The sequence below is a fragment of the Ammospiza caudacuta genome, chromosome 9, assembly GCF_027887145.1.
Source record: "Ammospiza caudacuta isolate bAmmCau1 chromosome 9, bAmmCau1.pri, whole genome shotgun sequence".
Classification (NCBI taxonomy): domain Eukaryota; kingdom Metazoa; phylum Chordata; class Aves; order Passeriformes; family Passerellidae; genus Ammospiza; species Ammospiza caudacuta.
Genome location: NC_080601.1, coordinates 21,983,989 through 21,996,430, shown reverse-complemented (window position 1 = coordinate 21,996,430; position 12,442 = coordinate 21,983,989). Strand labels below are relative to the sequence as shown.

At 50.7% G+C, this 12,442-nt stretch overlaps 1 protein-coding gene across 1 annotated transcript; it reads right to left on the bottom strand.

The window, feature by feature from the left end:
- Window positions 1–3,601: 3,601 nt before the first annotated feature.
- On the bottom strand, window positions 3,602–10,133 carry TMEM72 (transmembrane protein 72). Its single transcript, XM_058810827.1, has 5 exons — window positions 9,926–10,133; window positions 6,003–6,069; window positions 5,529–5,600; window positions 4,702–4,841; window positions 3,602–4,532 (listed from the first exon to the last, which is right to left on the bottom strand). Exons 1-5 carry the CDS (start codon window positions 9,993–9,995, stop codon window positions 4,072–4,074), a joined length of 810 nt encoding a protein of 269 aa, XP_058666810.1. The 5' UTR covers window positions 9,996–10,133; the 3' UTR covers window positions 3,602–4,071.
- Window positions 10,134–12,442: the final 2,309 nt, after the last annotated feature.

The following is a 12,442-nucleotide window of genomic DNA, read 5'->3' as shown; positions in this document are numbered from 1 at the left end:
GTTAGTGGAGACAGGTCCTCTCCTGCATGTGGATATCACTCAATACTAGAAGCCACCAATGCCACTGATGCTGATACTGGTGTTTGCTGATGCGAGTGCTGCAGTTACAAACTCAAGCTGGGCATTTTTGATTTCAATTGCTGACACTGCAGAAACGGAGCACTTTTCTCTCCAAGTGTGCTTTATTTTCCTAATACTGCTGTTATTTGGGTAAAACATTAATTTCCATGTTTCAAATATGAAGCAGCACTCAGAGAAATGAGAGACCAGAGTCCCAGTGGGGATTTGGGGAATTAGGAGGGTGACCATCCCAGCCCCTGGTGCGAGGTGGAAGCACTGTGGTGGGGCAGGGAGTGTGCCTGTCTCCAGGGCCCTGCAACAACTGCTTGTGCATCAGAAGAGAGGAATTGTAAAGTGAAGCTTGCACCAAAATTTGGTTTTCCTGCATATGAAACTTAAAATGGAATAACTGTTTGCAACATACCAGTTTACCAGTTTACTGTGTTTTGATGGGGGCTGTCAAGTAACATTGTAGAGTTGTTCCATTTCACATGTAAAGCAGGCAAACTTTTCCTGATGCAGGGGAATCTTTGGTGGAAATTTTGAAGGAAACAATTTCTGCCGGGATTACCTCACAGAGTTTTACCTTACAAATGTATTTCTTTTGGATGATTCATCTCATTTCCTTTCAGTATGTGAATCCACAGGAGTTTATAGCTCTATGCACTCTAACTCAGTGAATTAATCTCAATGGACCAGCCGAGTAATGAATTTTTGCAATGCAGGCAAAAATTACATAGCAGAGTTCATGTAGTGGTGTGTGGACTTGCAGTTCAGGCAGCTCATATTCAAATGCACTGCACTGCAAAGTTAATAGCATCAAGTTCTCCCTCTTTTTCTTTCCCTGCAATTACCATGCATATATGAGAGCCTTTCTCATACAGACCCCCCACAGCCCTCTACATCATCTCTGGTGCTTTCAGTAGCCCCTGGGATGGCTCTCACAGCTAGATGTAGGGAGTGGGGCCAACAGAGAAGTGCACACTTGACTGAATAATCTCTGAGGCCTCTGCAAAGTCATCTGACACCCCCTGAGGCTGAACATTTCCTCTGCACTGGGTTTTAAAGAAAGCCTGAGGCTTTGTTTCTCTAAGCAGTTGAGCTGCTCTAACAGCCTGCTGACTCTGAAAGAGATTCTTTTATCCTCCATCCCCTTAATTTGTGGCTGGCTCTCCCTGAACTTATTTGGCTCATTACCCAGGAAGATAGCCACCTGCTTTCTTTTTCCTAATTATTGCTCCTCTGGGCTAACAGGTCCCTACACTGATGGAGCTAGAAGGTGGCATCAGGGGTGGGATGGGTGGTGAGGAGCAGAGAGGGGATGTACAAATGGACTCCTTGGCAGGGAGAACCTGGGAAGCAGCTCAGGTGCTGTTTGAGGCGCAGCTTGTCTGCCTCTGGGGGAGCAGCCACTTCCCCAGCACGGATGCAAACTCTTGGCAGACTCCAGGGTGAGTCAGCCACAGACCTAAGCTGAACAGGCAATTTAATACCACAAAAAAGACAAGAAGATTATTTTTCCCAGCCTTTATCTCCTGAGCTAGCTAGCTGTGGGGTTGGAGAAGAACCAGGCCAACACAAGAGAGCAAGCAAGAAAAGCAACCAGGTCCATGCTGGCTCTGTGAAGCCTGAAAAAACATCTCACCTGTAGCTTCCTCCATTCTTGGTTCTGAAGGGAGACCTACAACAGACTTTTAAAAGATGAGCCGAAAAATGGAAACTTAATTGTGCAGCTCTAAAAACTGCAAATGCATTTTAAGCACTTCACAGAAATGAAATTTGCTCCCTACAAACTTCCAAGTGCCAAAGGTGCTGCCAGCACATTGCTTCACCCCTTGTGCTGCCCCACGGGTACAACTCATGGGGCTGGCTGATTGAGCAAGGGCTGAGGGATGAAATCTGTGGCAGAGCATCTGTTCCCACCCTGGCTGCCCAGGAGCTTTGCTAAGGAGAAGAGTCTACAGCAATACAATCTTTCTCTAGTCAGCAGATTGCTCCATATATTGGGAGCAGGGCCTGTTCAATGAAGTTGATCTCCCTGTGTGCAATTAATTAAGTAATGTTTAAAGAAGGGCCTTGGATGATGCAGAAAGCTGACTTTGCAGATGAAAGTGGCTTTAATTGCAGAGCAGATGTGTGGTGAAGCTGGGAGCCAGCTCTGCCTTTTTGGGCAGAGTAGGCCAGGGTGGGTATCCTGTTAGCATGGCTGGGTTGGGACCTTGGTTGGTGCAGGTATGTTTGCCACTAGGTTTAGAGGAAAAGAGCTTTATTTTTTATCTCCTAATGTGATGAATACGCGAGGTGGAGGGTGAAGCTGTGGTTGCATCTTGGCTTGCTGCTATCAGTTGTGCAGTGTTAACTTGGCATAATTTTCTGAAGGTATTTTCACAGGTACAAATCCACCCTAAAGGCATGTGTGTACGTGACTCCTTCCCAGCACACCATGACAGGATAGGAGGGTAATTTCTGCAGCCAGAAACAGGAGGTCTCTAACCCATGTATCATGTTTAGAGCAGATTGATATTTCAAATGTTGGTGATGCAACAAAAAGTTTTCTGTTTATGTCTCATTGTAGGATTGACAAGTATGTGTAACCCTTCATAAACTGCTCTTGGCAACAGCTTTGGTATTAAACACAGGCAGTCAAATATTGTGAGTCAATATCTTTCATCTTCTTCCTCATCCATATCACAAATTAGAAGTCACTTAAAAATAGTTTATTAAAAAGCAGCACTGGTTTCTTATCTCAGTTGCCTTCTGATTACACTTTGACCTACTTTCCTAAATGAACACAGTGATTGCCCCTTGGAGAGATCAGATCTTAAATAAAAGAAATGAGGTATTTACAAGAAAAACAGCCAGTTAACTGGCTTCTACCTTATAAATAATCTAGCAGGTCCCAGGAACTTGCTCTAATTTCCATCACTTTCCCCCGGTGCTATGCGTCTGGGCTCAGAGCATTTACAGATTTTCATCCCAACAGCAGTGACAGTATGGCTTCTTGTCCCATGTCAAAGGGAACCCAGCCACCTGAGCTCTTCCCACATGTCCTCAGGTGAGAGCTGAATAGGAGGAAAATGCTTGATTATGTCCTCAAAAGGCAGAAATTGTGCCAGGATTAAGCCAGAATTAAGGGGTTCAGTGAAGAGCTGGCATGGAAGAAACTGGTGGGACAGTATGGTAATTTTATTATTGCCTTTGCCCTCTGGGGGCCATAATTACACACATTGGAGTTACACACAGTCTGCTGTGCCAGTGTGGTGCTGAACCTCAGGACCTGGGCTGCCATATCATCCCAAAGTTCTTCTAATTCAAGCGGGCTGTCCAAGCAGGGGACATCTGGAAGGCCTCTGCTCCTGCTTAGGTGTCCCCAAGGCCAGAGATGATTTCCCTGCTGGTCTCAGAGTGCCTGGGGAGGTACTAAGCAGGTGCTAATGCCAGGGGTGTGCTTGGTCTCAGCCCACCTCACAAATATGTTTTGCATGTCTCAAGCTACTGCAGCGGGTGCAGGTGCTGAGAGGGAACCTGCAGGCTGCAGTGCCTGTGCTGAATTCAGCCCAGCCCTGAGCTCTGCCATGTGCAATGAGAATTCACCCAGCCCTGAGCTCTGCCATGTGCAGTGAGGCCAGAGAGACACAAGTGCCCCAGCAGGGGCTGCTCCAGGGCACACAGATCTCCACTCCTGCTGCCTGAGTCTGCCAGCAGGGAGGCACACGCCGTGGCTGTGATGTCAGGAGGAGCACGGAGGGGTGTGCACAGGGAGTGACACAGGTGAGGCTGTGGGAGCAGAAACCTCACTGTGCTGGCACTACCCCAGCTGAACCCCACCTGTCCCCTGGCAGCCACAATGTAGGGGACCAGGGAGTGCAGGCAGCCCTTGGAGAGGGGGTGGCACAGCAGTCACCCCAAAGTACAGAAGGCAATAAGGGCCACCTCCTTGGGCCCGTTGGCTGCTGGAGCATCTGCTCCAGGGTAGCAGCAGGCTGTCCTGTCCTCAGTCCTGCTGAGGGCTCAGAAGAGGCCAGGAGAGCTGAGAGGGGCGATGATGATGGGGGCATCAGGTGGGGTGAGGATGGGTGTTGTGTCTGATGTGGTCTCCTCAGCCTCACTCTCCACATCCTCCACGTCCTCGCTGACAGAGGGGATGATCTGCACCACCTTCTCCTCAAAGTGCACTTGCTTGCGAGGCGCTGGCATGGCTGCTGGCTGGACAGGAGTGTCTGGGGCTGAGCTGCTGTCCTTGCTGCCCTTCAGGATGCTCTTCATATGGCCCAGAAGCGAGCGGTGCTGCTCCCTCTGGGCCCCGTGGAAGGTGTAGGTCTGCTCAGTGTCACCAATGATGGTTGGGGCTGCCTCAGTGCCTGAAGGGTCCACGTAGTGACCCACCTGGGGATGCGTGCCTTTGTGCCCTGGGCTCTTCCTCCTCTTGCTCAGCAGGAAGTAGGCCAGGGCAGTGAGCACCAGCATGGACCCTGGGGACAAGAATATGTTGGCTGCAGGCTCTGGCTTGTGGGAAGGCCTTGCCAAGCAGTGCTTGGTATGGCTAGCCCAGTGCCACCAGCCCAGCTCCCTGCACATCCCCACCCCTCACCAGACCATTCTCCTCTTCCATCTGCACTACTCCCCACCCAAGCTTCTCACCAGGGATGGTGACATGCCAGACCAGGACGGGATGCAGGAAGCAAGCCACTGAGAGCAGCGTGTACCCCAGAAATTTCTGGAAGCTCCCTGGGCATCTAGCTCGCTTCCAGAAGGCCTGTGCCAGGAATTCAGGCTTGTGACTGGGGAGAGAGAGAGAGGTCCATGTGGCATGAGGCACCAACCATATGCCAAGAAGATTTGGTCCTAACCATAACCCATCTAAATGTGCAGATCCTCAGTCTGGTTTGTCAGAAGATAGATGTGCTTTTCAGGGAAGATAAGCAAAGCCTGAACATCTCCTGCAGGGAGAAGAGCATTTGCCAGAGGCCAGCATCTCAGTGCCTCACTAATCAAGTGCCTGCTAATACAAGTAAGGAGATGCCTCTAAGCTGTAAGGACTTTTGAGTTTCTGCTAGAAGACAGCAGCAGTGCTCAGCCTCTGAAAAGGACATAAGGATTGTTGACATTTCAGCTTTAACTTCTGTGCTGTCTCTGGAAGGAGCTGAAGCTCACCCTGGGGATCTGGGTCTTCCTCCAACCCTGGTACCTTGTGCCTCCACACTGTGTTAAGCAGATGCTGAAACCAGGGTTTGTTGTGCTGATGCTCAGGAAATTAGGGCACAAGCCTGGATTAAAACACAGGTTTAAATGGCTGTGCCCATGGACCCATTTACCTCCCCCCTGTCTGAGTGCACTTGCCTTGGCACTGGGGGCAGGACCTTTGGTCTGGCACTTGCAGCTCCCCCAGATCTGGTGTTGCTGTAAGGGGCAAGGTGCCTTTGGGAGGTCCCACCATGGCTGGAGAGTAGTGGGCAGGGTCTACTCACGTGAAACACATCTCCAGGAACAAACTGATAAAGAAGAAGCCTTCACAGACAGTAACTGCAACCCCTGAAAAACTGAAAGGTGGAGCTGTCAGGGGAGCGGGGCTGTGTTTGAGTATGTTCTGCAGGTGGGCAGAAAGGGCACAGGGGGCCAGAATTTACTATCCAGTACTCAACACAGTCTGTATGCAGGGGTCTGAACACCCTCTGCTTATCTGGTTTGTTGAAAACTCACAGCCCTCCTGCCCCTGGGGAATCAACTTGCAGCCAGTGTTGCCTCTGGCCTGCCTGAGTCTGCAGTAGCATTTCTTTTCCTAACAGAAATAGCTTATTTTTCTGAAATATGGAGATCTGAAATACCCAAAGCCTTGGACACTGTCTCCTGCTGCTGTTGCAGTCTAGTCTGGTGCTACATATGGTGGTGGGGTTGACCTTGTCACCCCTGCCAGCTCTGATTTCAAGGGCAAAAATACTCACAGCAGATAGAAAGCCAGGCTTTTAAACTGTCCTCGCTGCAGAGTTTCTACGCCCACACCGATCAGCACTAGAAAGAGAAGGCAGGAAAGATGCTGACTGCAGAGTTCAATCCCAGTTCCCTTGGGTTAGTAACCAGCTCCCAGAATAAATGTTCCCATTTCCCCAGGGGCTAGCAAGGCAGCTTCTTCCATGCAGGGCAGCATGTCAGGACTGCCAGCACCGGTGATCCATGCTGACACACCCACCCAGAGGAGTCAGAGCTGAGTTCTGCCCTTGACACAGAGCCCTGAAACCCATCCCAACTGCACCCCTGTGATGGCAGCCTTGCCACTGTGTGGGCTGGGGAAAGGTGCTCTGGGAATACCAGCTGGCCTTGGACAGCTGGGGGAGGCAAGCAGCAGTGTCCTGTGACCATTCCACTCTGAGATGGGCTATACTGCCACATCCCAGCTGCCACAGGCCCACTGCCCATCCTCCTCTGCTCCCAGTGCCTGCCAGCCCCACTCCCTTGCCCTCCCTGCTGCACCCAACACGTGGCTGCAGAGCAGGGCAGCTGTGCCAGCTGCCTTCACGAAGGGCTGTAGCCATAGCATCAGGATCCTTTGCTAGCCAAACACAAAAACATATAATGGGAGCAGGCAGATTAAAACCAGGGAATGAAAGTTCTCTCAGTGCCTCAGCCAGTACAGAGCACCAGGGAGTCAGTTTTAGGGGGATTAAGAGCATTAGCAAGGCTAAAATCTTTGATGGATTGGCCAATAGCTTCAGGGGATGGAAAATTTTCTTCAACATCCTTCAGGTCCCTTCAAGATTATTTCTAGAATTGAGCAGAAACGTAATGCCTCACACCAGCTGCAGCAAGCTGGTCGGTACATAACAATTCACAGGGCACAAGTGTCAGCAGTGTGGAGCTGAACGAAGCCCAGCTTTCATAGCCAGAGCAATTTCCTGTCTGCACCTGATGCCTCCAGCCCTCAGTGAGCAGCCCACTGGTGCTCAGGAAGTTCACCACTGCTCCTGCTCCATGCACACTGGCCAAGGTTTGAGGTGCAGGTTAGATCCATTTCTCTGAGCTGTGGTTTGCCCCATCTGGAGAAGGGTACCAGGCCCCCAAACAAGGACACAGCTCAGTGTCCATCGAGACTGCAGTGTAGTCAATGCCAAGGGTCAGCTTTCCCACCTGGGCTGAAAGAAATCCCTCTGTGCTTTCCCTGTGTCTCCTACAGCTGCCGGCCCCTGTCAGCCAAGGGAACTTATGGGGCCCATGTGCCACCCTTCTACACTGCCTTTCCAGCCCTGAGCAGAGCACAGGGAAATCAGCCTCATCAGAGGGCTGTGAAGCTGCAGGAGTTGTGTAATCCTACATGCAGAGTACTGTCTTTTACTATCTTGTGACTGAGGGCCATTCTTTATAATCTTCCCTACAAATGTGGACTTCATTCATTCCCATTCATTCATTCATTCATTCAGTCTGTGGATGAATGCAGAATTCTACAGCTTGGCTGCTAGCTCAAGCCTCTGCTCTGGATGGGGAGATTTCCTCCTATTGCACAGCTTCTGCTTTATCCACAAAGCTGTTTGGATGAAGAATCTGCAAGAAAAAAAGAGCTGTTTCGAGGTGTTTGTTTGGACTAGTCACTGCCTTGATTTGGATCTTGTCCAAACCATGTGGCTAAAGGCACATGATTAGGAATTAAATGGTTGAAAGCATGAGAATTAAGAAATAAGTAGGAAATCTTTCCTAGATGCAAAAAACACAAGGCCTGGAATCACTGACCTAGAGATGCTGAAAACCCTGCAGCAAATCACACAGGGCTGTTTGACAACTCTTTGCTAACTTGCCATGAGACCAGTTAGCCATTTTCTGATTCAAAGGAAGCCCTGTAGCCTCACCACTGCAGAGAGCCACACACTCCACGATCCTGGGGGAAGGGGAGGTTTGTAGCATGTGGGTAACTTGTATTTACTAGCAGCATAAAGAGCTGGGCAGGCCTTCTCAAAATCAATTAGCGAGGCTGATGCACTCTCCATTTCATAGTTGTTTTTTTTTCAAACAAAACCCATGGGAATTTCTTCTGCATGGTTTCCATTTCATTCAAAAGCCTCACACACCTCATCAGGCACTAAACACTGCATCAAGCTGATTTCTTACTCCATTGAAATACACAGAGGAATAAAACACAGGCACATCTCAGTCTTCACGGGCCTTTTGGGAAAGTCAGGTGATACTGGGAATGCACCAGACCTATAGAAAAGCACAGGGAGTTGTAGTGCAGCCCTCTATGCTCTGATGCTAAGCAGAAAGATAACTGCAATGCTCATTTAAAGAAAAATTAAAGAAAGATGTGCAGATGCTGCAAAATGATGAAAAGAAAACATGCAGGAAAGATGATATTCCACTAACACATTTCTACATTGTAAACTACTTTCAGTTTTGTTGGTTTAGCATCAGTTTTCTCATGGCAACAAGCTCACATTTTCTCCCAGAAAGGTCTCTATGAATTTCCTTGGAGTTTTAAGTGAGAATATGAGCAATGTGAGGCTCATGGGGGCTCAAATGGATAGGGATGAAGAAATTAAGTGATCTGCATTTTCTGATTAACGCTGTGTCCCATCTCCCAGTGTTGCAGTATCCTCACAACATGCACTTATCTGCTGGGAGTTTTAGAAACTCAGAGACTTAGATCTCTCTGCCTGTTATCAGTATCAGTCCTTTAAAGCACAATCCAGAGCCTCTATCACCCCAGCTGTGTCCTTGGGAACCTGTGCACACTTCAGCTGACCTGTGTGCTTTCTACTTTGTCCTGGTTTGAGCAAAGTGCCTCTTCATGACGTTCTGCAGCTCATAAAGGAAATACAAAGGTAGGAGGGCCTGCTGTGACTTACTCTGATTTCTGACTCTGAAATCCCTGGGGTTCTGAAACAGGAGCCACAGGCATCACATCAAGTCACCTCTCACCAGGAACATCTGGTTCACCCCTCCAGCCTTTAGACAAATCAGACCCTTTGATCTCTGCTTTACTGATGGGGAAACTGAGGCAGAGAGTGCTGCCTGTCCTGTTCCATAACAGCTAGTCAGCAGCAGTGCCAGAGTCAACCCCTGAGCCCTCTGCTTTAGCTGATTCCCCAAGTCCCACCTGGAGATACTCCCTGTGCAATGGTGTTCCATCCTCCTGAGTGAGACACTGTGTCTGACACCTGGCTCAAAACTCCTGCATTTCACCTGAAACCAAATGATTCAGCTTGTGCAAGCACTTGGGTGTGCCACCAAACCCAGAACACCCTGGTCCAAAGTAGCCCCTGGCAGCAGGGGGGAAGGATGCTACTCCCCAGGTACCAGGTGGGTGAGTTTATGGTGTTTGTGCTGCAGCCATAACCTGAACTGCTCTGAGCAGCTCCCCGACAGGCTGCTAGAGAGGCAGAGCAGTGCTTTTATTGTAACTATGCCATGGTGGCTGGGACAGAACCTCTCCATCCTGCCTGGGACAGGACATCTCACTGTGCACACTACAAGGAGCTCCTCCTTCATCTTCACATCCACAGTGTAGCCCGGCAGTTTTGCACAGCCATGAGTATTTTGCTTTTCAGTCTCATTACATCTTGTCTATACCTATGCCTGTTTTAGAAGAATACGGTTTTGTTTTCTACTTTTTTTTTTTCTTTTGGCATGCATTAGCTTGCCCTCTGAATGTTGGCCCTTCCTTTCCGATGTCTCACTGCCTCCCACAGCATTTGGAAAGAACCTAGCCAGGCAAGCACCACTGTCCCACCCTGGGTCCCAAAGCAAAAGCGAGCAAGTTTTCTTGTCCTCCCCAAAGGAAGGGGCTGTGGCTGCAGCTCGCCAAAGGCAGGGAGGCAGCCTGGAGGTCCCAGCTCCCACTCGGTGCCTTTTAGTGCCAAAGACAGAGAGAATTTGCTCTTACCCGCTGCGGTGGAGATGCCCAGCAATCGGCAGGTGTACTCCAGGGCGCTCCACAGTGCCTTGTGCTGCATGGCGGAGGATGAGGGCTGCGGTACAGCCAGGCAGGAGCTCCTGGGGCTCAGAGCCCCCACGTCAGGCGCAGCCCAGCAGCTCCCAGGAGCAGGCAGAGCCTCTCGTTCCCTGGACTGAGTGACCTTCCTGGAGGAACGGGCAGTGCGTGCAGGACTGGCCACCTCCACAGGGCCTCCCAGGGGAGGGTGGTCGGAGAATGAGCTGCCACCCGGGGAAGCGGTCAGCGCTGCTTGCCGTCGCTCCCAAGGGGGCTGTGGAGCCCCGGCCCTTTCCCGCCCGCCGCCCGCTCCCTCTCGGCCGGTGATTAATGATTGCTGAGGCAGGGTGCGGCCGGGGCAGCATGGGTGCACGGCCTGCCCTGCTCCTGAGGTGGACGCTCTGGAAGCCCAAGCTGATTAAATGAATGTGAAGTCATTAGTGCTGTGCGGCTCCCGGCAGGTTAACCATTTGTGAGGATGACGATGTTTGCTCCTGGCAGGAGAGCAGCACGTTTGTGGCAAGTCATAGGGGGCACCCCGGGCCCACTGCCTCCTGCAGCTGAGGCCGTGCTGCTGCTTGCCATCCAGGTGCCATCTAGTGCGGCTTGGGAAGTGTCTGTGCTGATGTGCAACCACAGGGACAAGGTCATATTCAGAGGGGTCCCACACACTAGGGATCTGATATTCTTTCTTTAGGAACACCAGTAAAATATGTTTTTGTTTTGTAGCTACCAGAGCCATTTGAACAGCACCAGGGTCTCACAAGTGTCATAACGTATGGAATGAGCTGCACAGGTACCCTGACCTCTTTGCCTTGGATTTGGTAGACAGCCTGGGAGTCCTTGGCTTGTTCCTGCAGGACACACTGGCTCAGGAGAGGGGCAACCCTATGGATGTCTGAAGGACGAGCCAAGAAAGCAGTGGCTGTTCTGTTCCCAGCCCCACCCTCCCTTGTGTGTGAACAGGGTACACCTCGCTGGAGGTCACCATTGATCCCCACCCGCTGCCACCCAGGGAAGAGGTGGTGTGGGCAGCAGCATGGCAGTCCCAGCAGGAGGGTGGTATGAGCACAGTCCCAGTGGGCAGCACAGGCCTGCAGGGCAGTGGGTTCACAGGTCAGTGAGCTCACCTTGTGCTGGACAGTCACTGCAGCCCCTGCCCCTTGCAGCACAGGCTGGGAAGCTGCTGTGGGCAAGGGACTGGGTGAATCATGCTCAACTCACACACAGCCCTGCAGGGAGGGAGCAACCAGCTGAACCTGTCCCCCTGTGATCCCTTCTCACCTGCCTGACACCACAAAGCTGAGCCTGGCCAGTATGTGTTGTACTGACTTATCCTGGGAGTAGAGATGACTTGTGCCAAAGACAAAGTGACAGCTTCTCTTCCATGGCTTCTTGGTCTGTATTTCAAACTGGTATTTTTCCACGTCAGCCAAATGCCTGAGCTTATGTAATGGGTTCATGATTCCTGTAAATAAGTGCTGATACTGGTTCTTTGAATGTTCACAAGGCTGTGAGTGGCAGAGATTTTACAGCAGGGATTCCTGACAAGATTTGGGCATAGCGCACCATGTGAAAAATGGAAAGGCCCACAGGAGAAGGGTTTCCAGAACATCCTGGGGTGCAAACCCAACTCATGTCTTTGCTTTGTGTCAGTGTCACCCTTTGGGTGTTCCCATTTCCTCTTGTCCTCCTGCACCACCTCGGGTGTTTGATGGAGCTACCTGTTTTCCCACACCTGGTGACTCAGTGGTGGGCCTTCCTTTCCAAGAGGTGGAAATCAGAGACAGCCAACAGGGAAGGTCACATGAAGGCTGAAGAAAATCCCAGCAGGGGTACCTGTGCCCTGCCTGCTACGGCTGAGCATTGCCTGGGTGGTCCCCATGCCTTCTAATGGTGCTTTGCTGCCGGCTCCAGGAGCACCCTCTGCCCCCAGTAATCACCAGGACAGCTTAAAGGCCCTGGCATTTACAGAACACAGATTCACAGAATACTCAGAGTTGGAAGGGATCCACAAGGGTCACTGAGTCCAACTCTTAAGTAAATGGCCCAAATGTGGATTGAGCCCACAATCTTAGTGTTACTAGCACCATGCTCCAACCAGTTGAGCAAATCTCAGGGATTCCCAGGCTGCACAGGTTGGGCAGGTTCTTTCAGGTTGTGCAAACAGTCTGGATGCTTTTTTCCTGGCTGTCATGTTCTTTTTTTAACATTGATGTCTCTTTACAAATGTGAAAAGTAGAAAAGTACTTTAAAAGCAAATAGAGGAAAGGAAGACGGAAGTCTTTCAGAATCAGTTAGAGCCATGAGCTTAGTCTTGAAGAGATGCAGAAAACATCTGTGCAGCCCTGACCACCCATCCTTCAGCACCCAGCAGTGCTCAAGGCAGCAAGCTGCTGCCTCCTCCCACCATGGGGGTCCTCTTAGCCACCATGGGCAGTGCAGCATACTGGGCTCTTACTCTGGCAT

Bases quoted from the DNA above. Each gene is read 5' to 3' on its own strand.
- TMEM72 (XM_058810827.1), bottom strand. From the start codon at position 9,995: ATGCAGCACAAGGCACTGTGGAGCGCCCTGGAGTACACCTGCCGATTG. The intron at 6,070-9,925 runs GTAAGAGCAAAT...TTCTCTTTCTAG, and splicing joins GGGCATCTCCACCGCAGCGG to TGCTGATCGGTGTGGGCGTA. The intron at 4,842-5,528 runs GTGAGTAGACCC...CTCTCTCCCCAG, and splicing joins TTCCTGGAGATGTGTTTCAC to TCACAAGCCTGAATTCCTGG.